Raw genomic sequence first — 26,889 nt, 5'->3', positions numbered from 1 at the left:
GCTGTCATGGAACTGTCATTCAGGCCCGGGAGGCGGAGCTTTACCAAGCAGAGGCCAGCGTTTTGCTCTCTGCGGCTGCGCGTGTGTTCCCGCGCAGGAAAGTAACAGATTCTCCTCAGTCTGTGATTAAGCTTTAATGAGGTCGAAGAGACGACGACTGCCAGGGAGGAGGGAGGGTCAGCATGGCTAATTCATCCTGCTATCTATGGAAACACCGTTTACAGTAAGCAAACTTGCTTTTTCCCCATTGATAGCAGGGCTGAATTAGCCATGCTGTCATGGGAGTCCCAAGCTCCCGATCACGTTGTTTGTGATGTGTATAGGCGCACGTGAAGCATATTAGTGTGGCAGACACCGTGGACAGGAGGATAGAGATTGCAAGATTGCTTGCCCTATCTTCGGATCAGTGGCTGCTTGTTGATCAAGGCAGTAGTGAGATGTGAAGGTATGGAGCGACGACCATGTAGCTGCCTTACAAATGTCTATAAGTTGTACATTTTTGAGGTGTGCCAAGGAGGCCGCCATTGCCCTGACTTGGTGAGCTTTGGGAACAGAATGTAGATGCAAATTTTGTTTGTTGTAGCAGAATTTGATGCACTGTGCTATCCAGCTGGAGATGGTGTGTTTAGCCACTGGTAATCCAGGTGCTTTCGGGTCGAAAGAGACAAATAGTTGAGAAACACGGGAGTCAGAGTGTGTTCTCTCTTTGTAGTATGCTAATGCTCTTTTGCAGTCCAGTGTATGCCGTAGTTTTTCCCTATCATTAGAGTGAGGTTTAGGGAAAAAGATGGGTAGTTCTATGGCTTGATTTAGATGGAATTGAGAAACCACTTTTGGGAGGAAGGATGGGTGAGTCCTGAGAACTACCTTTTGGTGATAAAACTGTAAATATGGAGCATAGTGGACTAAGGCTTGCAATTCACTGACTCGGTGTGCTGATGTTACCGCTACCAGGAATACTACCTTCCATGTAAGGTATTTCATGTGTGCCGAGTCCATAGGTTCAAACGGGAAAAGCATGAGCTGTTCAAGAACTATGTTGAGGTTCCATGGAACTGGAGGCTTAGAGATTGGAGGACGAAGGTGAGTTAACCTTTAATGAAACGAAAAAGTAAGGGGTGATTGGAGATAGGAATATTGTTAACTGGTCTATGATATGCCCCTATGGCACTAAGATGAACCCTAATGGATGATGTTGCTAGACCAGCTCTGTATAGTGTATGAAGGTAGTCCATGAGTAGCTCAGGTGAGCAGTCCAATGGTGTTATGCCCTTGGAAGTGCACCAGGTAGAGTAGCGCTTCCATTTATAGCTATAATTTTTCCTCGTTGAGAGTTTCCTGGATTCTAACAAGATGCACTGCGTTGAAGTGGAAACTCCCTACTCTGTTAGAAGGAGCCGTTCATTCTCCATGCTGTCAAATGGAGAGATGAGTGTAGCGGGTACAGGAGTGTCCCCTGTTCTTGGAACAGTAGATCTGGGCGATTCGGTAGTCGAATTGGGTCTCTGATGGACAGTCGTAGAAGGAAACTGTACCACGGCTGTCTGGGCCAGGCTGGGGCTATGAATATCAGTTGAGCCCTGTCTGCTATGCACTTTTGAATTGTCCTGGTAATGAGTGGTATGAGAGGAAAGGCATACAGGAGGCCTGTTGTCCACGGGATGAGGAAGGCATCCTGAGCAATTCTGAGCGGGCTGGGTCTTATTGAGTAGAAGTTGGAAATTTGAGTGTTGATTTCCGTTACAAAGAGATCTATCGAGGGTGTCCCCCATTGTATGAAGATGTTGTGGGCTACGTCTGAATTGAGTGCCCATTCGTGAGGATGAAAGATGCGACTTAGCCTGTCCGCTCTTGTATTTGCTACTCCCGGTAGATAAGTTGCTTGCAAATGTATGCAATGTCGGTGAGCGTGTTCAAAGATTCAGGGTCTCCTTGCATAAGGACCATGAACCGGACCCTCCTTGTTTGTTGATGTAAAACATCGCCACTTGATTGTCTATGTAGATAATGGCCCTGCGGCCCTTCAGGTGGTCTTGAAACACTTGTAGAGCCTTTCGAATCGCTTTGAGTTCCAATAAATTTATTTCTGCTCGGACATTGTCCATAAACCCTTTGTTTCATAAATCTCGAGATGTGCTCCCCATCCCTTGCGTGACGCATCGGTGGTTAAGACTGCATTGTGAAGAGGGGGGCTGAATAATGCTCCCTTGGAAAGGGTGGAGTCCAGGAGCCACCATGCTATGTCCTCTCTCATCTCTGATGTTAACGATAGTTCGTGTGTCAATGGTTGCGAGTGTTGTTTCCATTGACGTTTTAAGCCCCACTGTAGGCATCGCATGTGTAGCCTGGCATTTGGGACCGTGAAAATAGCTGCTGCCATGTGACCTAGGACAATTAAAACTTGTCTCGCCGAAGGTCTTCGAGTTTGGTTCAAGAAATGGAGGAGTTGACACATTTGCATTGCCCTGTCTTTTGGTAGGTATGCCTGGTTGCGAGTGGTGTCCAGACACACTCCTATGAATTGTAGCTTTTGTGTTGGCTGTAGATGTGATTTCTGAAAATTGATCGCCAGCCCCAATTCCTGTAAGCAGTATATCACCCGGAGGTGATCGAACAAGATGTTCGGAGTCGAGGCTATTATCAACCAATCGTCCAGATATGGAAAGATGGTCATACCCTGTTGTCTGAGATGAGCCACCACCACTACCATGCATTTGGTGAAAACCCTGGGTGCAGCCGATAGTCCAAAGGGGAGAACCTTGTACTGGTAGTGTTGACATCTGTTGCGAAAGCATAGGTAACACCAAGAGGATGGATGGATTGGAACGTGTGTGTAAGCATCCTTCAGATCAATGGAACACATCCAATCGTTGGGTTGAATCAAAGGTAGGATCGATTTCAATGATACCATTTTGAATTTTTCTTTGATCATGAACTTGTTCAACTCTCGAAGATCCAGTATGGGACGAAGGCCTCCCAACTTCTTGGGAATGAGGAAATATGGTGAATAAAACCCTAAGTTTCGGGCTTTCGGAGAAATCAGTTGTATTGCTTGTTGTTTGTGAAGTAAAGCAATCTCCTCCCCAAGTTATGTTTGGGACCTTTGAGGCCTTTGAATTGAAAGGTGGGGTAATGTGGGTTTTGTGGTAAACTGGAGTTGGTAATCGTGTCGTACGATCTCTAAAACCTATTGATCGGATTTTATCATCTCCCAGGCTGCTAGGCGAGAATGGATTCTCCCGGGTGGTGTTTGATGCTGTGGTGGTGGATGAGGTATTAAAAAGATGGTGTTGACTTTACCGTGGCTGCCGGTTGTTGGGTTAGCTGCCTCTGGTTTCGTGATTTACCCCTCCATTGAGTTGGGGTCTGTTGTTGCGTTTGTGGAAGCTGATAAGATGGGTAAGACGGTGTACAGTATGATTGGTAAGACCTGTAGGGTCTGCGGGCATACGATTGTTGACAATTAGAGCCGTAGTAACAGCGTATAGATGAGTATTGTGGCTGCGCTTTCAAGGATTGAACCGCTAGAGCTTCGTCTTTTAATTTGTCTGTTTCCTGAATGCGCTCTCCAAATAAATTGTCTCCTGTACACGGGAGGTTAGCTAGTTTTTCATGCAGATCTTCCCTTATGGCACTGGAACGTATCCATGCCATTCTGCGGGCTGCAATTGCTGTAGCAAACGCCCTGGAAGATGTTTCAAATCCTTCATATATCGCCCTCAAAAAGTTGTCTAGAACACTCTTCCATATCATGGAGAGGTGGTGGTACCTGGTCTCCAGTTGATGTAAGCATACCTTTCACTGCTTGTATGCACTCATATAGATATTGTACCATATAGAACTGATGGTGCATAATGCGGGCGTTTAACATTGCATTCTGGTACATTTTTCTTCCAAACTCATCTAAACATCGGTTGTACTTGCCTGGTGGATAGGAGGTATAGGTCTTTGTTTTCTTAAATCTTTGCATCGCAGATTCGACCACAATTGATGCATGTGGTAATTGTGGTATAGTATAGTGCGATGTTTTCCACATTCGGAACTTTATATCCGTCTTTCTTGAGACTGCTGAGAGTATGGTGTTTCCCAGGATTTCTGTAAGACGCTATGTAAGACTTCTTGCGATGGAAGAGACGTGAGTTCCCCTGGAGCATCAAAAATCTTCAGGAGACCCATAGTTTCCATTCTAGGATCCGTATCCTTTTGAACCTCTAGGTGTAATATTGTACCCAGCTTTTCTAAAACATTTTGGGTAAGTGAGGTCCTCTGGAAGGGAATACGGTTCTTGCGGCTGTTCTGGTGGGTCAGATGGGTACCCGGTAGACGAGGATGGTGACATTGTGGAGAAACGGAGTCAACTGGCGTTTCTGGGCTTTGAACTGGCGAAGTTGGGCGACATCTTACGGGAGATGACTGAGGCTCCACCGATGGTTCCCTGGAAGTGTGTATACTCGGTTCCGGGGAACTTGCAGAGGCGTCAGATATCTTAAAGGATGATTCAAAGGTTTCAAAAAATCCTGCTCCACAGGATATAGTTGAGGTAGATTATGTGGGACATCTTGCTTCTTCCCGGATATCTTACTTGGTCTATTGTCTTCTGTAGTCTTAATGAAATTATGTGAGGACGTAGAGGCATTGGAGGAAGGAACTTGTATTACGTCCTTGTTTGATCTGTGTAAAGGTTTCGAACCTTGTGTATGAGAAGAAATAGAAGTAGAAGTAGAAGGGCTTACTTCCCAACCTTTAATTTTTTGTGTAGCCTTTTTATGGTGCGAGTGATGTGAATGCCTATGGTGATGGCCCGAGGAGGTTTCTGTAAGGGTTCTCTTTTCTGACGGTGACCGTCTTCTATGTTTTGGTCTGTATACTTTAGAAGTGGATTTTGAGGACCATGAACTAAGAGTGGTTTGGTGTTGAATCTTTAGAGGTTGAATAGGATACCCCTGGAGACTCATGCCGTCTTTTTAAAGCATGTTGTTCTTGATGGGATGACTGTTGCGGCTTATATGTTGTCTTTTGCGCCATTGTTTGTGTCGTTGGCACTGGTCTTTGCACCGCATTTTTCTGCGCCGTCGGCGCCATACACTGTTCGTCTGGCGCCATGCGTCTCGACGCAGTGTACGTCGCTTGCTTCGTGGTGTGTTTCGGCGCCGTATGCGTCGGCGCTGATGCAACCTTCGGCACCACCTGCGCCACTCCCAGCGCTTTGTGTGTCATCGCGTATTTCGACGTACGGTGCAATCTTCGACAGCGAGGCCGCATCCTTGATCAGGTCCCTGATCCGACAGCCTAGGGCGTCATGAAACTTCCTTACCTCCAGGCCTGAAGGGTCTAGGATCCCACGACGCTGCTCTCTTTAGTGGTGGGGCTGGCTTTTTAGAGGGCCCTGGTGAAGAGTGAGCCTCGGAAGGCTCCGAAAAATTCAGGAGCTCTCTCATCTTGTAGGCCCGCTGTCTTTGGGCCCTCTGTGACATTCGGGCACAAAATTCACAGTCGCTTTGACTGTGATTTGGCCCGAGGCACCAGTAACATCGGTCATGGCCATCCGTGACCGACATTACCTTCCCGCATCTGCAGGGTTTGAATCCTGATTTTCTAGACATTTTTGAAAAACGTTGAGGAGAAAACCAGCTCCACTTGCGATCCCGCGCTCGGAAAGAACAGACTGAGGAGAATCTGTTACTTTCCTGCGCGGGAACACACGCGCAGCCGCAGCCTCTGCTTGGTAAAGCTCTGCCGCCCGGTCCTGAATGACAGTTTCATGACTGCATGGCTAATTCAGCCCTGCTATCAACAGGAAAACACTCATTTACCTACAGAAAACCCTTTGAAAATTGCCCTTGTCTATATGGAGAAAAGCGGTGGTACCAGAGTTAGGTTGAGCCAGCAAGACACATATTTTGAAATCCCCGAGTTATTTGCCCTACCCACTTTGCTCCTGAAAAGTATGCAGGATAAAAAAAAAAACCCTTATTATGACTCATTAAAATCTAGATTGTGTGAGCAAGAAGTAGTATGTCCTTAACATAAGATCTGATACTAAAACACAGATTTCAATTAGCAAGTGACAATTTACTACAATTATGTAAAGCAAATTTAAAAATAGGTGTACCTTTTTGTTTTAATAGGGGCCATTTTCTCTCTGCAATCACTGCTATTCTGCTTGTTAGAATCATACCATTCAATAAGTAAACTTATCACGGAGTACACATGGTTATATATAAAACGTGGTCATACTAGATGAGTATTTTAAGATTCATTATTAAAGGTTCTAAACATATGCCGGCTGGAAAGAAATAAATATTAAACACTACTTTAGTTTTACATCAGAAACAGAACTCATTCATATCCATATCATTACTTTACTTACAAGATATCATCAAGTAATCTTCAGATGTGCTCTTGCCATCATCGTCATCTTCAGTTTTTATGGTAACGGTAGAACCAGGAACAGCACTAGTTGCTTGGATTACGGCTTCTGTATCAGAATTTGTTACGAGAACTTCTTCTGAAACTATTGTGGGTGAGTCAGGTCCTGACACACAGTCCTGAACCACATGTTCCAAATGTCCATCAGGGCATGTAACCAGGTCTGCTACAAACACTTGGTCAGGAACACTAACTGTTTCTGTTATGAGATCAGAAGTCAAAACATGATCACCAGTATGTAGAGCTTCCTCAATAGCCACATCAGCTTCCAGCACTGATTCAGGGTCAATCACACTTTCTGCTACTACATCAGTCTCCGTGATGATATCAGGTCCTTGGACAACTTCAGCTGACAAGTCATGTTCTAGAGTTATCTCATCATCTGTGACAACATCAGAAACTAATACAGCTTCAGGAACGGATACAACAATATGATCCCCATCGATGTGAGCGGTACCAGCCATGCCGGCCACTAAAGAAAAATATGTACAAACAGTTAATAAGGACATTGTATGAATGACAGGAAATTTAATCTGATTGTTAATCACACACTTACAATTAGAACAAAATAATTACACAGTTGAGACACTGCAAGTCTGACAGGCTATCACATCTCTCCATTTTTTCTAAATTCCCTTCATGTTTACAATATTTATTTGTTCCAATTTAATAATGTACATAAATACACCAGAGTTCTCCAAAACATATTACGTTATAAAAGTACTACACAAATAAATAATACAATTATAATTATAAACACATCTATATAATCTATATACACTGTCAAGGAAAAAACAAATATGAAAACTTATGATATATATTCATTTAAAAATGTTTATTTTTTACAATCAAAAAATTATTTTCATAGTACAAAATAAATATAATACACTTTTATACAAAATTGCACAATAAACATTTAAAAATGTCCATGTGGTTCCTCAACATGTCTCAATAAAGTAGTATTGCATGCCCCATCCAAAAAAAGCACAATATCTACTCAAGTTCCAATAAAATCATCAAACAATGGAGAATCTTGTCAAACATCCTTAGGGAGTCAAAATCAGTCCATTAGTAGCAGTTTTTTGAAACCACAGAAAGATTACCCTCCTTTCTATCTCATAGTGACTTATCCCAACTTCTTCCTCTATTCACATTTGCTGTATATCCTTTCTTGCATCATAAAACCGTGACCTCTCTTTGATTCTTGTCAGTTTTATGATGCAGGAAACGATATAATGAGATCTGGTAAATGGTGGTTCCCCAGTCGTTCCGTAGAGAGGGGGTTTTGCTAAACTGTGTTGAAGTACGGGGGTACTGTGGTGATAGTATTTCCTCCGGAGAAAGCCATTTTCGTGGCAAAACAAGGGGCCTTTGTCAAGGAAGTAAATTTGTTCTGCAACGGGTCTATACAGCAGATAAATATTGTGTTTTATTTTAGAAAGGACATGTGATACTGCTTTACAGAGATATTTATATTGAGAAACCATGTGGACATTTAAAAATGTTTACAGGTAAATTTTCAAAGGCCCAAGTGCGTAAATTTCGGGTTTACGCACGTGGCCAGGCTTTGCGTGCTCAATGTGCATTTTACAACAGGCCCGGCCACGCGCGTAAACCCTGATACGCACACAAGTGCCGGGCCTATCAGAAGGGGCAGGGCCTGGACAGCACCATTAGCTGCTGTCCCGGGGAAGTGTGTGCTGGCAGCCGGCAGGCACCCAGAAGTTGCTTCTGCTCAGACGGAGCAGTAATTAAAAACACAAAACAAATGGGGATAGATAGGATTAGGAATACGAAAGTTCCTTCCCAGTCTGCTCCTTAATTGGAAGCCCAATTGCATCACTGCACCAGCACATGTTATAAAATCGGCGTGTCCATGTGCGCGCGCTGGAAACTGCGAGCACATGGACGCGCACATGGTCCTTTTAAAATTGGCCCCTTAATGTGTAATTTTGTATAAAAGTGTATTATATTAATTTTGTACTATGAGAATAATTTGATTGTAAAAAATACATATATTTTTCAGTTATTTTTAAATGAATACCATGTGTTCATATTTGTTTTTTATTCATTGACAGTATGCATTGCTGAACACTTTATTGTCACTGTTTTGAATGCCCAGAAATTTATAAATATATACACACACACATACATATATATATATATATATATATACATACACACAGTGGCTTGCAAAATTATTCTACCCCCTAAGAAGTCAGTAGATGTGTATGGATTACAAATGACACACAGATTGTTCCAAATAGTATATTTAGTACAAACCAGTGTGCTCTTAAGTAAATTTTCAAAGTCGCAATTCATTTCTCCACATTTTTTGTAAAATAAAATAAACTGAAAATGCTGCTTGCATAATTATTCAATCCCTATGCTATGGAAGCTCCAAATTTAAACTGATGAAAGACATTGCCTAAACAATTGGCTTACAAATTGCCTCTACCTTTGAATTATTTATTTATAGGTTTTTATATACCGCAGTATGGGCAGAGAGCTGACCATCAATGCGGTTTACAAATGTAACACATAATAAAGCAAGAACAACATTACAGATTAATACATTAAAATACATTAGTTTAAAATATCATAAAAATATAATTATTAAAAAAGGTCAGCTTTTCTGGATAAAAGACCTCCTAATTCCAGTACCATTAGGAGGAAAGCTGTTAAAATGAAGACCAACGAGCAAAGATAAATTTATAGACATATACAAGATCGGAAAAGGCTACAAAATATCCAAATGCTTTGGATATCACAGTGAGCACTGCTGGACAAATTGTGAGGAAATGAAAGCTGCATCATACCAACCAGACACTGCCTAGACAAGGCCGTCACTCAAAATTCAGCATCAGAGCAAGAAGACTACTTGTGAGGGAAGCCACAGACAGGCCAACAATCACTTTGAAGGCGCTACAGAGTTTAATGGCTGAGACTGGAGTGGGGAGGTGCACCAGTCAACCATATCAAGAGCTCTGCATATAAATGACCTGCATGGAAGGGTGGCTAGAAAGAAGCCAATACTGAAGAAAAACCACATCAAAACACGTCTGGAGTTTGCCAGAAAGCCTCAGAGTGACCCAGCTAAAATGTGGGATAAGGTTTTGTGGTCAGATGAAACAAAAATGGAGCTTTTTGCCAAAATGTAAATGCTATGTGTGGTGCAAACCAAACACTGTCCATTCCTCAGCAAACACTATTCCAACAGTACAGTATGGAGATGTCAGCATTATGCTGTGGGGATGCTTTTCTTCAATGGGAACTTGGCATCATGTTAAAATTGAAGGATGGATGGATGCTGCAACATACAGGGAGAAACTGCAAGACATCATGCTTCAATCTGCTAACAATTTAAAACTTGGGAGAAAGTTCACCTTTCAACAGGACAATGATCCCAAGCACAAGGACAAAGCAATACAGGAGTGGTTGAACAACAAAAAGATGAATGTTCTACAATGACCAAGTCAAAGTCCAGACCTCAATCCAATCGAGATTCTGTGGCACTATTTGAAAACTGCAGTCTATAGGCATCATCCAACCAAACTGTACAAGCTGGAGCAAATATGCTAGGAAGAATGGACAAAAATCACTCCCAAAAAGTGGTAGAAACATACCCCAACAGACTTAAAGCTATTATTGCAGCAAAAGGTGGTTTTACCAAGTACTAGTCTGAAGAAGCTAAATACTTATGCAAGTACTAATGAGGATGTTGGGGAGATACCAGTTCCGGAGATGGTTTTCAGGGGTGATGAGTCAGACGAACTGAACGAAATCACTGTGAACCTGGAAGATGTAGTAGACCCGATTGACAAACTAAAGAGTAGCAAATCACCTGGACCGGATGGTATGCATCCTAGGGTACTGAAGGAACCTATCATTAAAATCATCCATTGTACCTGAAGAATGGAGGGTGGACAATGTAACCCCAATATTTAAAAAAGGCTCCGGGGTGATCCGGGTAACTATAGACCAGTGAGCCTGACTTCAGTGCCGGGAAAAATAGTGGAAACTATTCTCAAGATCAAAATCTTAGAGCATATGGAAAGACATGATTTAATGGAACACAGTCAACATGGATTTACCCAAGGGAAGTCTTGCCTAACAAATCTGCTTCATTTTTCTGAAGGGGTTAATAAACATGTGGATAAAGGTGAACCAGTAGATGTAGTGTATTTGGATTTTCAGAAGGTATTTGACAAAGTCCCTCATGAAAGGCTTCTTCGAAAACTAAGAAGTCATGGGATAGGAGGCGATGTCCTTTCGTGGATTACAAACTGGTTAAAAGATAGGAAACAGAGTAGGATTAAATGATCAATTTTCTCAGTGGAAAAAGGTAAACAGTGGAGTGCCTCAGGGATCTGTACTTGGACCGGTGCTTTTCAATATATATAATTGTACTGGAAAGGAATACGGCGAGTGAAGTTATCAAATTTGCGGATGATACAAAATTATTCAGAATAGTTAAATCAGAAGCAGACTGTGATACATTACAGGAGGACCTTGCAAGACTGGAAGATTGGGCATCCAAATGGCAGATGAAATTTAATGTGGACAAGTGCAAGGTGTTGCATATAGGGAAAAATAACCCTTAAGAACATAAGAACATGCCAAACTGGGTCCGACCAAGGGTCCATCAAGCCCAGCATCCTGTTCCAACAGTGGCCAATCCAGGCCAAAAGAACCTGGCAAGTACCCAAAAACTAAGTCTATTCCATGTTACCATTGCTAGTAATAGCAGTGGCTATTTTCTAAGTCAACGTAATTAATAGAAGGAAATTGACTTCTCCAAGAACTTATCCAATCCTTTTTTAAACACAGCTATACTAACTGCACTAACCACATCCTCTGGCAACAAATTCCAGAGTTTAATTGTGCGTTGAGTAAAAAAGAACTTTCTCAGATTAGTTTTAAATGTGCCACATCCTACCTTCATTGAGTGCCCCCTAGTCTTTCTATTATCCGAAAGAGTAAATAACCAATTCACATCTACCCGTTCTAGGCCTCTCATGATTTTAAACACCTCTATCATATCCCCCACCCCCCCCTCAGCCGTCTCTTCTCCAAGCTGAAAAGTCCAAACCTCTTTAGTCTTTCCTCATAGGGGAGCTGTTTCATTCCCCTTATCATTTTGGTAGCTCTTCTCTGTACCTTCTCCATCACAATTATATCTTTTTGGAGATGCGGCGACCAGAATTGTACACAGTATTCAAGGTGCGGTCTCACCATGGAACGATACAGAGGCATTATGACATTTTCCGTTTTATTCACCATTCCCTTTCTAATAATTCCCAACATTCTGTTTGCTTTTTTGACTGCCGCAGCACACTGAACCAATGATTTCAATGTGTTATCCACTATGACGCCTAGATCTCTTTCCTGGGTTGTGGCACCTAATATGGAACCTAACATTGTGTAACTATAACATGGGTTATTTTTCCCTATATGTTTCACCTTGCACTTATCCACATTAAATTTCATCTGCCATTTTGATGCCCAATTTTCCAGTCTCACAAGGTCTTCCTGCAATTTATCACAATCTGCTTGTGATTTAACTACTCTGAACAATTTTGTATCATCTGCAAATTTGATTATCTCACTCGTTGTATTTCTTTCCAGATCATTTATAAATATATTGAAAAGTAAGAGTCCCAAAACAGATCCCCGAGGCACTCCATTGCCCACTCCCTTCCACTGGGAAAATTGTCCCTTTAATCCTACTCTCTGTTTCCTGTCTTTTAGCCAATTTGCAATCCGCGAAAGGACATCACCACCTACCCCATGACTTTTTAGTTTCCTAGAAGCCTCTCATGAGGAACTTTGTCAAACGCCTCCTGAAAATCCAAGTATACTACATCTACCGGTTCACCTTTTTCCACATCTTCTAGGTTCACCATGATTTGATTCAGTCCATCTGAATCATTACCCATGAAAACCTTCTCCAGTACGGGTACCTCCCCAACATCCTCTTCAGTAAACACCGAAGCAAAGAAATCATTTAATCTTTCCGCGATGGCCTTATCTTCTCTAAGTGCCCCTTTAACCCCTTGATCATCTAACGGTCCAACTGATTCCCTCACAGGCTCTCTGCTTCGGATATATTTAAAAACGTTTTTACTGTGAGTTTTTGCCTCTACGGCCAACTTCTTTTCAAATTCTCTCTTAGCCTGTCTTATCAAGGTCTTACATTTAACTTGCCAACATTTATGCATTATACTATTTTCTTCTGTTGGATCCTTCTTCCAATTTTTTTGTGAAGATCTTTTGGCTAAAATAGCTTCTTTCATCTACCCTTTTAACCATACCGGTAATCGTTTTGCCTTCTTTCCACCTTTCTTAATGCATGGAATACATCTGGATTGTGCTTCTAGAATGATATTTTTTTTTAACAATGACCACACCTCTTGCACACTCATTTATTCCATCCAGGAACGTTATCTCTCTAGCGTGTCCCGATGATACATTTACCCAGTCAATATTGGGGTAATTGAACTCTCCCATTATTACCGCACTACCAATTTGGTTAGCTTCCCTAATTTCTCTTAGCATTTCACTGTCCGTCTCACCATCTTGACCAGATGGACAGTAGTATACTCCTATCACTACAGTCTTCCCTGACACACAAGGGATTTCTACCCATAAAGATTCAATTTTGCATTTAGTCTCATGCAGGATGTTTATCCTGTTGGACTCTATGCCATCCCGGACATAAAGCGCCACACCGCCTCCCGGGTGCTCCTCTCTGTCATTGCGATATAATTTGTACCACGGTATAGCACTGCCATTGGTTATCCTCCTTCCACCATGTCTCTGAGATGCCAATTAAGTCTATGTCATCATTCACTGCTATACATTCTAATTCTCCCATCTTACTTATTAGACTTCTGGCATTAGCATACAAACATTTCAAAGTTTGTTTTTTGTTTGTATTTTCATTCTGCTTTTTAATTGATAGGGATAAGTTAGAATTTTTTTAGCTCAGGTGAGTTTTTAGTTACAGGCACTTGGACTACTTTTCTTATTATTGGAACCTCACTGTTGGGATGCCCTAATTCTAATGCATCATTAGTATCCTTTGAAGATACCTCTCTCCGAACCATGAGCTGCTGAGCGACTGTCGGCTTTCCCCTTTGTTCTAGTTTAAAAGCTGCTCTCTCTCCTTTTTAAAGGTTAGCGCCAGCAGTCTGGTTCCACCCTGGTTAAGGTGGAGCCCATCCCTTCGGAAGAGACTCCCCCTTCCCCAAAAGGTTCCCCAGTTCCTAACAAAACTGAACCCCTCTTCCTTGCACCATTGTCTCATCCACGCATCGAGACTCTTGCTGTAGTTACACAATGTTAAGTTCCATATTAGGAGCTACCATCCAGGAAAAAGATCTAGGCATCATAGTGGATAATACTTTAAATTCATCAGCTCAGTGTGCTGCAGCAGTCAAAAAAGCAAACAGAATGTTAGGAATTATTAGGAAGGAAATGGTTAATAGAACAGAAAATGTCATAATGCCTCTATATCGCTCCATGGTGAGACCACACCTTGAATACGGTGTACAATTCTGGTCGTCGCATCTCAAAAAAGATATAGTTGTGATGGAGAAGGTACAGAGAAGGGCAACCAAAATGAGGAAAGGCTGAAGAGGTTAGGGCTGTTCAGCTTGGAGAAGAGACGGCTGAGGGGGGATATGATAGAGGTCTTTAAGATCATGAGAGGTCTTGAAGGAGTAGATGTGAATCGGTTATTTACACTTTCGAATAATAGAAGGACTAGGGGGCATTCCATGAAGTTAGCAAGTAGCACATTTAAGACTAATCGGAGAAAATTCTTTTTCACTCAACGCACAATAAAGCTCTGGAATTTGTTGCCAGAGGATGTGGTTAGTGCAGTTAGTTTAGCTGGGTTCAAAAAAGGTTTGGATAAGTTATTGGAGGAGAAGTCTATTAATGGTTATTAATCAAGTTTACTTAGTGAATAGCCACTGCTATTAATTGCATCAGTAGCATGGGATCTTCTTAGTGTTTGGGTAACTGCCAGGTTCTTGTGGCCTGGTTTGGCCTCTGCTCAAAACAGGATGCTGGGCTTGATGGACCTTTGGTCTGGCCCAGCATGGCAATTTCTTATGTTCTTATAAGCAACATTTTTCAGTTTTTATTTTACAAAAAATGCAGAGAATTAATGTACTGTGATGTTGAAAATTTACTGGTTTGAAACATACAAAATCTGCTGACTTTTTAGGTGGTTGAATACTTTACAAGCTACTGTATACACACACACACACAAATATGTATACACATATACATACATACATATAGGCATACAAAACACACACAAGGCTTGTGTTATGCCAGTCAGTCAATCACATTGTCTTGTCTGTCCTTAGCTACCAAGTGGTACCCAAAAGGTGCATTATGTAGTTCTGGGGGAATTCTGCGCTACTGCGGAGCACAGAATTTGCGGAGAATTTCCCCCCCGCGCAAAATTGCCATTTTCTGAGCAGAAATGACAGCATGCCGCGAACGGAGCACAAGAAGACAAAGGCCCGTGTGTGCCGTGGGACTCGCTCCTCTCATGGCAAAGATGAAGGCCCTGGCGCACCGTTCGCGGCAAAGATGGAAGGCTCACGTCTGCTGCGAACGGAGTGTGCTCTGCTCGTGGTGAAGATAAAGGCCCCAGTGAGAGAGAATGTGTGTGTGAGAAAGGGAGGGGTGTGAGAGAGGAGAAGAGAGGGGGAGTGAGAGAGCATGGGAGGTAAGAAAGCCGTGGGGTGGGGGGATGCTTGAGTGTGGGTTTCAGAGAGAGGGAGCCTATATGAGGAGATTGTGAAGGAGTGTGTTTGTGTGTGAGATATTGAGAGCTCGTGTGTATGAAAAAGGGATCGTGTGTATGTGAGGCTGCTAGCCTGTGTGAAGGGATTGTGTATGTGTGAGACAGAGTCTGTGTGAAGGGGTGCATGAGAGAGACATAGGTAGCCTGTGTGAGGATGTATGTGTGAGAGAGAAAGGGAGCTTGTGTGGGTGTGTATGCAAGAGAGGAGGACCCTGTATGAGGGGATGTGGGTGTATGCGAGACAGTGAGTGAGCATGGATGAGGGTGTGTGTATGTGTACTAGAGAGAGGGAGCATGTGTGTGAGGGAGGGAGGGATAGAGGGAGCCTGTGTGAGGGGCAGTACTGAGAACGGGGTCAAATTCTGGGACTGGCAATAGAGTGGAAGGGGTTGAGCCTAGAGGTGGAGGGGAGAGATACTGGCAGGTGGAGGAGTTGGGGCCTCAGAGGGCAAAGTGGCCAGGGGAGTAGGGAGAGCAAGTGGAAGGGACACTCTTACAGTGAATTTCTAGGGAAATTCTGCTCAAAATATTTAAAATTCTGCATCTTTAAGTAATAACTTTTTTCTGTATTAATTTAAAATGTAATTACTTAAAGACTGTCATGTAAATTGTGTTATTTTGACCAATATAAAGTTTGCAGAATTTTAAGTTTTTGTGCGTGGAATTCCCCCAGGAGTAATTTTGCAAAGACAATCTTCTCTGTAAAGCCTTGTCTGTCAGGCTGCCACACATACACAAATACAACACAGGCAGGCACAAGCACCCACACAAGCAGGCACAGACACCCCTAAACAAACACACCCACACACAGGTGAAGACACCCACATATAAACACATGCTCCTCTCCTCTTCACACACACACATATATACATATATAGGCAGAGGCATCCACATAGACATAACACACACAGATAGCTACAGACCAGGCTGCCTGAGCAATGCCGGGCACTTTTCACTAGTAAACCAAAATTTAACACAAGTGATATAAAATGAACTTTAACAGAACTGAGCTAATATATTTCTTCAAAAAAATTGAAGCATACTCTTAAAAGTCAGCATAAATTTAAATTCAGTTAAAGAAGTTAATAAAATTAATGTTTATGCAAAAATACAAATCAAGCTTTTGTCTTTCAAAGATGGTTTTATAAGCATTGATATTTCGTGAAACTCCTATGAACTAGATAGAACGCAGCTAATAAATACCTAAAACAATACAGGAGTGTTCATTATCACTGAAATAATGAACTGACTAGAAACAGATTTCAATATCAATTTTAAGTTTTGAGCAGAAGTACATCAAAAACGTTTTTCACAAACTGGTAAATTAGTTTCCTTGCACAGTTCTGGGACAGTATTTCTTTGACAAAGATTTAGTTTACTGCAGCTTCAGGAAAGGAAAGTAATCCATGGGAAAAATATGAAAGCAAAAACTAAAAGTATTGTTCAATTCTATTTCAAAATTGATTAAAAATAGGGCAAAAGTTATATAGTGCTCTTTGTTTACTTGGTCCCTTTTTCAAACAGGTAATAAAGTTTTACAAACTGAAAAAAGTCTCTCTCGAGCTAAAAACTTTAAAGTTGTAAAATTAACTATGCACTTAATTTTTTTGCAGCAGGACCAAATTACATTGTTATTTCTATAATATCAGTCTTGAAAATAAAGCAGAAACTAATTAACATTTTAAATATTATTATATTTAACTGCATAACAAAAAAAAAAAAATCACTGAAAAGTTAGGTCTTCTCTGAGTTAAATGGACTAAAATATTTTTTAAAAAATCACTCCCCATTATAGCCTTTCCATTCTTTTAAAAAGGGAATCCGAAGGACAATGGAGTCATTTAAAAATTAAACTTGCTTTTAAAGAGGAATATAACATTTTTAGGAAACAGCTTAAACCTGCATTGTTTAAGCAAGTTTACTCATCTTGATTTTATATATGATTTTATCATGTTATTCAAGCATACTGAATTTTAATCTAGATGTTTTATCTCTTATGTTTATTGCTTGTGTTTTATTTTAGTTACATACGATTATGAATATTGCTTTATTATCCACACAGGAATGCAGTGGAATGTAGATACCTTAAAGAATGCAATAAATGGAGAAATTACTTATCTGATAATTTCATTTTCTTTAGTGTAGACAGATAGACTCAAGACCAGTGGGTTTATGCCCCCCTGCCAGCAGATGGAGACAGAGCAAGCTGACCTCACAGTATATATAGCCCTGCAGTGATCCCAGCCAGCCAGTATTCACTTCAAAAACAACTGTGGTCAGACTAGCCAAAAACTTGATTAAAAACAGGTAACGAGAACTATACTAAACCAACCATAAACACTGAACTCACATAAGATTCTAGGTACCCAATGCTAGGGACTGAATGAACACTTACCAGTAATCTCCTGGGACCCAGAGTTCCACAGGAAGCTCTGAGGGCAGGAAGTGGAGTCCATCTGTCTACACTAAGGAAAACGAAATTATCAGGTAAGTAATTTCTCCATTTCCTAGCATGTAGACAGATGGACTCAGGGCCAGTGGTATGTACTAAAGCTACTACCCAACAGGGTGGGAGGCTGCCCGTGGTCTAGTCAACACTGCACGTGCAAAGGCTGCATCCTCCCAGGCTGGCAAATCCAGACGATAAAACCTGGAAAAAGTGTGTAAGAAGGACCGCAATGCAGCTCGGTAGATATCGACAGGAGACAACAAACCTCCCTCTGCCCATGACATTGCCTGAGCCCTAGTGGAATGAGCCCTAACAAGAGTAGGCAACGGCTTTCCAGCATCGACATATGAAGCGGTGACTACAACTTTAATCCAGTGAGCTATGATAGCCCACGAAGCTGGAGCACCCTGCTTACTTCCGCCATGGAAACAAACAGGTGATTTGATTTGTATCATGAAAGTCTGTATAGAAAAGCGTTAATAAATCTGTCTTTCAAAAAGGTTCAGAAACCTCCAAATACTGCACGACAAGTCGCTTGACATCCAAGGAGTGCAAGAGGTGATACTCCTCCACATCCCTGACCTTATTCAGGGAGGGTAAGGAAACAGACTGATTCAAATGAAAGCCCGAGACTACCGTGGGCAAGAAAGATGGAACAGTTTGCCGCTTTAACGCTCTCGTCAAGAAGAGGCCTGCAGCTCAGAAATTCGATGCATTGAACATATAGCCACCAGGAACACAGTCTTCAAGGTCAACAACTGCAAGGAAAGCAATTTGCTTACTGTAAACTGTGTTTCCGTAGATAGCAGGATGAATTAGCCATGCTGTTAATGGGACTGTCTATCAAGGCCCAGGAGGCGGAGCTTTATCAAAGCTTAGTGCAGAGCTTTGCTCTGCGGCTGCGCATGTGTTCCCACACAGGAAGACAGATTCTCTGCAGTCAGTAATTAAGCTATATATGTACATGTAATATTGACTGTCCAGGGAGGAGGGAGGGGCCACATGGCTAATTCATCCTGCTATCTACGGAAACACCATTTATGGTACGCAAACTTGCTTTTCCCGTCGATAGCAGGGCTGAATTAGCCATGTTGTTGATGGGAGTCCCAAGCTCCTAGTCACGCCCTGGTTAACCGTTTATGTAGCTCTCAGAATAGAGCATGACTTAATGTGGACAGCAAATGTTGTTTATATATTTATACAAGTTTGTAAGACTGCTTGATCAATTTTGGCATCTGCCGAAGTTTGATGATCGAGACAGTAATGGGAAGTGAAGGTATGCAAAGATGACCATGTGGCCGCTTTGCAAATATCCAGAAGAGGAACTTGCCTCAAGTGAGCTATGGAAGTCGAAACTGCGCATACTTGATGGTCATTTGGTTTCGCAGATAGCACGGTGCCCTTTTTTTTTTTATAACAGTAAAGAATACATTGTGTAATCCAGCTCGATATAGTGCACTTTGATACTGGAAGTCCTGGCACATTAGGGTTGAATGAGAGAAAGAGCTGGGAAGGTCTGGACTCTGATTGCATCCTATTCTTATAATAAGCTAATGCTTTTTTGCAGTCTAGCGTGTGAAGTAGTCCTTCTCTGTTGTTTTGGAAAGGACGTAGGAAGTTCAATTGCTTGGTTTAAAGGAAAAGCTGAAACTACCTTTGGAAGAAAAGAAGGGCGAGTTCTGAGCACCACCTTCTGCTTATACAACTGCAAATACAGTGGATAGTGAACTAAGGCGTGTAGTTCGCTAACCCTACGGGCTGAAGTAACTGCCACCAGAAATACTACTTTCCAAGTAAGGTATTTTGGGTGCGCTGTTTCTAGCTGTTCAAATGGAAATCGCATCAATTGTTCTAAAACAACATTTAGGTCCCAGGCCACCGGTGGTTTGGTGATAGGCGGCCGTCAGTGAGTGAGGCCTTTGATGAATTTTGTTACCAGTGGATGTGAAGATATTGACCTATCCTGATGTGGCTTGTGAAAAGTTGCTATGGCACTCAAGTGAACTCGTACAGACGCGGTAGCGAGACCTGAGCAATATAGCGTATGCAGGTAATCCAGGAGATATTCTGGAGAGCAGTCAGTAGGGTTAAGGCGGTGTGAGTCACACCAAGTAGAGTAACATTTCCATTTTGCTAGGTAATTTTTTCTGGTTGAAGGTTTTCTGGCAGCCAATATGATATCTTGCATGTGAGACTAGATTCCTTGTTCATTTAATAATACCCTTTCAATATCCATGCAGTGAGATGTAATGAGGTGTGCATTAGGTGTAGTAACGCGCCATCTTCTTGAGATAGGAGATCTTTGCGGTCTCCTAAGAGGATGGGAGTCATGATCGACAGAGTGAGCAGATACGTGTATCAGGGTTGTCGTGGTCAAGCTTGCGCGATGAGTATAAGATCTGCTGCATCTTGAATGCATTTTTGAATTGTGCAGGATATAAGTGGAATCAGAGGGAAAGCATACAGGAGGCCTTCCGTCCATGGGATAAGAAAGGCATCCTGTGACACCCGTAGAGGACTGGGCAGGATCGAACAGAACTGATGCACTTTCCTGTTGTGTTTGGTAGTGAAAAGATCCATGTGAGGTACGCCCCCATCTGTCGAAGATGTTGTTTGTTGATTTAACTCCCACTCGTGTGGGTGAAAAATCCTGCTGAGTTTGTCTGCTCGAGTGTTGGTAATGCCCGGAAGATACATCGCTTGTAATTGGATCGAACTGCTGTGTGCCCACTCCAGTATGAGAAGTGTTTCTTTGCACAGGCTCCAAGAACCTGACCCTCCTTCGTTTATGTAGTACATTGCTACTTGGATTTTTTGTGTAGACCATTACTCTCTTCCCTCTCAGATATGGGGTGAACGTTTTGAGGGCGTACTGTATTGCTCTTAGTTCTAACAAATTGATCTGGTAAGTTATCTCCGTTGGGGACCATTGGCCTTGTGTGTCCAGATGGTCTAGGTGGGCTCCCCATCCCTTGTGCAATGCATCCGTTGTGAGGACTGCATTGTGAGGAGGGTTTGAAAACAACGCGCCTTTGGTGAGGGTTCTCTGTTGTAGCCACCATGTTAAATCCCTCTTCATGTCTGCAGTCAGGGTTAGGACATGAGAAAGAGGTAGACGATGCTGAGACCACTGAGACTTTAGCCCCCACTGTAGTCTGCGCATGTGAAGGTGGGTGTTTGGTACTGTGTGAATGGCCGCTGCCATGTGTCCTAGAATCGTGAGGACTAGACGAGCTGATGGTCTTGGTGTAGATAGTAGTTGGGATAGAAGCATTCGGAAAAGTTTCCTTTCTTGTGGAAGGAATGCTCTGTACTTGGTGGTTACTAGTTGCGCTCCTATGAACTGAAGAGTCTGAGAGGGATTGAGTTTGGATTTTTCGTAATTTATGACGAGGCCTAATTGTTAGAGGCATTCGATAGTTAGTTCGAGATGAGTTTGTAATATCTGTGGGTCTGATGTGACTATAAGCCAGTCATCTAGATAAGGAAATACCTTGATTCCCTGTTTCCTTAAGTGGGCCACCACCACAGCCATACATTTCATGAAAACCCTGGGAGCTGCTGATAGTCCGAAAGGAAGGACTTTGTAATGTTTGCCACTGCAGAGGTATTGCCAAGATGTTGGATGCATAGGGATATGAGTGTAAGCATCCTTCAGATCCAGGGAACACAGCTAGTCGTTGCGTTGTAGAAGTGGTAGGATTGACTTGAGAGATACCATCTTGAACTTTTCTCGTACCAAGTTTTTGTTTAATTCCCTTAGATCCAGAATGGGGCGCAATCCACCCGACTTCTTGGGAATTAGGAAGTAAGGAGAGTAGAAATCCAGATTGTAATGGGTTGAAGGGATAGATGTTATCGTGTTTTGGGTGCAAAGGTTGTACAATTCGCTGTCCAGCTGTACTTGATTTCTTCCGATTTTGCCTGAGCTGGCTCAGTCGACGGAGAGATGGCATGGTACTGAAATTTAATCGGTATCCCTCTCTGATTATCTGTAACACCCAAAGATCTGTGGTGATAGTCGACCAGGCTTGTAAGAAGTTGGTTAATCTGCCACCAATAAATGTAGGGGGTGGTGGCCCAGTCCCCTTCAAAAAGAGGACGCAGGTTTTGGATTGTTTTGCTGTGTTTGCGTTTGAGCTCGTTGGGTCCTGGGACGACCTCTAGGCTGCTGGGTTTGTTGACCTTGTGGGCACTGAACCGGTGTATATGGAGTGGTTCTATATGATTGATAAGCTTTGTATTGACATCTCTGGTATGTGGGACGCCCTGAAATTGCTGTATGTAGCAGCGAGAAAAAGAAGTATACGGTAAGGGATTGGTTAAGGACTGTACCGCCACTGAGTGTTCTTTTAACTGCACTACAGTTTCCTGTAGATGGTCTCCGAATAAGTTGTCCCCTGTACAGGGGAGATTTGCCAACTTTTCGTGGGCTTCTTTACAAATAGCACTGGATCTGAGCCATGCTATTCTATGGGCCGCAATGGCTGTTGCAGATGATCTATAATTTGTTTCAAAAGATTCATAGATCGTTCTGAGGAGGTGTCGCGTGGCCTCCTCTATGTCTTGCAGTGGTTGGGGTGGGGCTGGTGAGGTATCCCCTGATGGAAATAGGAGTTTTAATTGCTGCACACACTCATACATATATTAGACTATTTAGAATTGATGTTGATTTATTTTACCTGTCAGCATTGTTGACTGGAAGTATTTCTTAGCAAAGTCATCCAAATATTTATGATCCCTCCCTGGGGGAGCGTTGGAGTGTGTTTTTGTTCTCTTTGCCCTTTGTAGCGCAAACTCATAGAAACATAGAAATGACGGCAGAAGAAGACCAAACGGCCCATCCAGTCTGCCCAGCAAGCTATGCACTTTTTTTTTTCCCCTCTTACTTGTTACGCTTGGCTCTTAGTACCTTTTAGTTCTATTTCCCTTCTACCTCACCATTAATGTAGAGAGCAGTGTTGGAACTGCATCTAATTGAATATGTAGCTTAGTTAGGGGTAGTAACCGCCTCAATAAGCAAGCTACACCCATGCTTTTGTTTACTTGACTATGTAATTCAATCCTTGTTGGTTGTTGTCTATATATAGATCCTCTTTTCTACATTGCCCCTGCCGTTGAAGCAGAGAGCTATGCGTTGAAAGTGAAGTATCAGACTTTCTCCCCTGCCGTTGAAGCAGAGAGCAATGTTGGAGTCGCATTAACCATGTGTATGTATATTGAATAAGGGTATTATCTCCAGGTAGTAGCCTTCATTCCCGCGAGCCACCCCCTCTTCATTCACGTCCTCTAGACTTGATGGATCCCCCGTGTTTATCCCACGCCCCTTTGAAGTCCTTCACCACTTCCTCCGGAAGGGCATTCCAGGCATCCACCACCCTTCTCCGTGAAGCAATACTTCCTGACATTGGTTCTGAGTCTTCCTCCCTGGAGCTTCAGCTCGTGACCCTATAGAGGCATGCGGCAACTGCGATGGTGAATAGAATTTTGAGTGCCTCATCTTGAATTTTAGATCAATTTTCCTCGATACTGGAGGAATTACAAAAGGAGTCTCCCAAGATTTTTCTAATAGAGAATCCAAAACTTGATGTGATGGTAATGAAGTCGGTTCGGAAGGGAGATAAAAGATTTTTAGGATCCCTAAAGTCTCCGTTCTCGGGTCTGGCACTTTTTGCGTGTCCAGATTTAAAGTTGTTCCCACTTCATCAAGGAATTTGGGGTAGGAAAGGTCCTCGGGGGGGGGGGGGGGGGGGGGGAGAAAGAGTATGGTTCTTGTGGATTTTCTATGGGGTTGGATAGATAACCAGTAGAATCATCAGGGGAGGTAGGCTGTGAAACAGGATGCGGAAATGGTTCCGTTAAATCTTGAGGTTGTGGGTTTGGAGGTGGAGTAGAATGTCTTGGTGGAGACAAAGGTGAGGCACTGCTGGAGGTAAACTTGGTGGTGCACTCAGTGTGTTCAGATTGGGTAACGGCGGCTGTGGCATTTGTAAATTTTGAATAGCGGCAAATAAACCTGTGAGAGCCGAAGATATCTGAGCATTCGCCTGTTGTGTTAAGTCAGGCAATCCTGGCAAGTCAGGGGGAGGTGGAGGAATGTTCAGTAAACATTCATCGCCAGGTGGTGGAAATTGTCGAGGTTCAGATAGGTTACACCCTCGGGATGCTGAGGACAGATCCGAATACACACTAACTGATGAAGATGATGAGGAGGAGGAGAGAGACCGTGATGCTTCCTCACGCCATCTCTCTCTCGATGCAGTCGTAGAGTGTCTTTTTCTTTTGGGGCCCCTATCCGGGTGAGATGGATATGTGGAAACGCTTTTGACGTAGGTGATAGATTGTCCTCACCAACGTTGTGTTTGGATTTTCTTTTATATGGTTGCTCAGTATGCTTATGAGAATGTATTGATGAAGGCGTAGAGGAAGGTCCAGGATGTGGTGAGGATGGTTCCATTATCTGCACCTCCTGTGGTTGAGGCTTCTTGGGATACATCTGTGGTATCTGAGTTTGTGGTGCATGGGATGATTTATGCGTCGATTTTTGATGTTCTTGCATCATCTGCGTCGAGATTTGCGTCGGACGCGTCGAGCATACGATGCGCCTGCTTCGGGTGCTCCAGCGTTGAGTGCGTCAGCATCGAATAAGAGTGCGTCGACATCGATTTTGTTGATGCCGATTGCGACGCATGCTTCGACGCTTGTTGGGCCAACTGAGCCGGTTCTTATGCCCACTGTTTCAACGGCGCTAAATTTGGCGATTTTGTGGAGTCTGATGTTGGCCTGTTGGCCTGGTCTGACTCCTACCTGACCGCTCTTTATTTGGAGGCGAGGGTCGATCACGTCGGCGTCGTTTTTGTTTATGTCTGGGCCTGTGCTTCATAGATGGCCTCACCGAGTTAGCTCATTAACCCGGGGCGGCCTGTTTGGATACAGGCCCCAGCAACGAATACGCCCCCGAAGGGGGGGGGCATATGAGCCACTGGTGCCTCGAAGCCTTTCCATTTTTTCAGCCCGATGACGTTGGGCTCTCGGTGACATTTTGCCGCAGTGTAAACATTGGTCCTGTTTGTAGTCTGGGCCCAAACACACATAACATAAGGAATGTCCGTCCAACACGGACATTACTTTGCCACAGGAGCAGGATTTGAACCCTGATGAACGTGGCATGTTTTCTCCTATATTTTTTTTTTTTTTAAGAAGAAAATTTGTCTTTTTTTTTTTTTTTAAACTTGTCTGAGGAGACTAGGTGCTCCGCATGCGATCCCACACATGGAAAAGACAGACTGAGGAGAATCTGTCTTCCTGCGCGGGAACACACTCGCAGCCGCAGAGCAAAGCTCTGCACTAAGCTTTGGTAAAGCTCCACCTCCTGGGCCTTGATAGACAGTCCCATCAACAGCATGGCTAATTCAGCCCTGCTGTCGACGGGAAAGGCTACACAATGGTCGGAATGTAGGGCCCGCCAAAAAATCCAGCACCCGGTTAAAGACTCAAAGGAACTGATAACCTCAAGGGAAGCCTAAGATGCTTCACTCCCTTCAAAAAAACAGGCGACATCAGGATGAGACGACAATGAAACACCATTCACCAGGCTTCTGAAACAGGCAAAAGCCGCAACCTGTACCCTCAAGGAATTAAGGGCCAAACTTTTATTCAACCCATCCTGCAAAAAATCCAGAATGACAGGAATCTTAACTGAACGAAGAAGAACACCCCACTCCTCACACCAGGTCTCAAAAAACTCTCTAAACCTGCACATAAGCCAAGGAAGGGGAGAACTTGCGAGCGCGGAGTAAAGTGGCAATCACTGCAGAGGAATAACCACGCTTTAACAGGCGAGCCCTCTCAAGGGCCAAACCGTAAGACAGAATTCAAGTCGAATCCTCCATGTGCGGCAAAAGACGAAGGTGGGCCCCCACCCGGAGTCTTCGCAAATCTGCTCACCACAGACGCCTGGGCCAGTCCGGCACCACCAGAAACACTAGCCCCCTGTGGCCTTCGATCTTACGAATTATCCTGCCCAGCAAGGGCCACAGAAGAAAGGCATAAAGCAATCTGTCTTCTGGCCAGGGACCACGGATGTCTCCTGCGACTGTAGAATCGAGGAACCTTCACATTTTGAGAAGTCGCCAGCAGGTCTAGGAATGGAAGGTCCCAGCGATCCACAACCAGCTGAAATGCCTCGGTTGACAACATCCATTCTCCTGGGTCCAGACTCTCCCTGATGAGAAAGTCCGCTCTTACGTTGACTTATCTTGCAATGCGAGAGTCCAAGATGACCTTCCGCCCATTCCATAAGCTGGTCTATTTTTGGCGACACTTGCAGGCTCTTGGTTCCTCCCTGGCAATTGATATAGACCACTGTCGTCATATTGCCCGAAATCATGCAAACCACTTGATTTCGCAGCCTGTGGCTGAACTTGCAATCATGCCAGCTGTAACGCCTGGGCCTCCACGTGACCGATGTTCCAGTGGGACTCTTTGGCATTCCAACTCCTTTGGGCAGTTAACTCCAGAAAGTGAGCTCCCCAACCTTGGGAGACTCGCATCTGTCATGAGTAACAACCAGTTCAGAGAGGACAAGGGAACTCCTTTTCTCAGATGATCCTCCTGCAACCACCAATGGAGGTGGGAGCAGATTTCTATCGGCAAGTGGAGCCGAACCGCATAGTCCTGAGACTGCGGGCTCCAACAAGATAGCAGAAAGCGCTGAAGAGGACACATATAAGCCCTTGCCCATGGCACCACTTCTAGGGTAGCCACCATCAATATAGGTAGGACCATACCGTCGAGCATATGATGTTCAACAGACACACATGTGACATCAATTTCTGGATCCGAACTTCCGGTAGGAAATCTCTGTCCTGTCTCGTGTTTATTTATTTATTTAAAAGTTTTATATACCTCACAATGGGTAGGAGTCTATCCATCTAGGCGGTTCATATAGTTAAGATACATACATAAAAATTAAAACAATACAATAAAACAATACATGTGTTTCTAACAATGGCTAAATGTAGTGCAATAAAATACATTGGCAGTGCATTCCACAATGATGGACCTGCTACTGAAAAAGCACGTTTTCGAGTCAAGGATAAGCTAACGGATCTTATTGACGGGATTTCCAAAGTACATTTATTTATTTATTTATTTTATTTAAGTTTTTTTTATATACCAACAT

The 26,889-nt window shown here is 43.2% G+C and overlaps 1 protein-coding gene across 7 annotated transcripts in view; it reads right to left on the bottom strand.

Annotated features, from left to right (window-relative positions):
• Positions 1-26,889, bottom strand: part of ZNF711 (zinc finger protein 711) — a 195,727-nt gene that overhangs the window by 137,220 nt on the left and 31,618 nt on the right. For all 7 annotated transcript variants that reach the window (XR_003857461.1, XM_029606585.1, XM_029606581.1 and 4 more), the window contains exon 4: positions 6,371-6,901. Coding sequence is in view for 6 of the 7 variants with exons in the window: in XM_029606585.1 (XP_029462445.1) it covers positions 6,371-6,901 (531 nt within the window). In the remaining variant the exon portion in view is untranslated. The remainder of the gene's footprint in view (positions 1-6,370; positions 6,902-26,889) is intronic.

Source organism: Rhinatrema bivittatum, chromosome 6 (genome assembly GCF_901001135.1).
Source record: "Rhinatrema bivittatum chromosome 6, aRhiBiv1.1, whole genome shotgun sequence".
Lineage (NCBI taxonomy): Eukaryota > Metazoa > Chordata > Amphibia > Gymnophiona > Rhinatrematidae > Rhinatrema > Rhinatrema bivittatum.
Note: the sequence above shows the minus strand (reverse complement) of the source record. Positions and strands in the feature narration are given on the sequence as shown.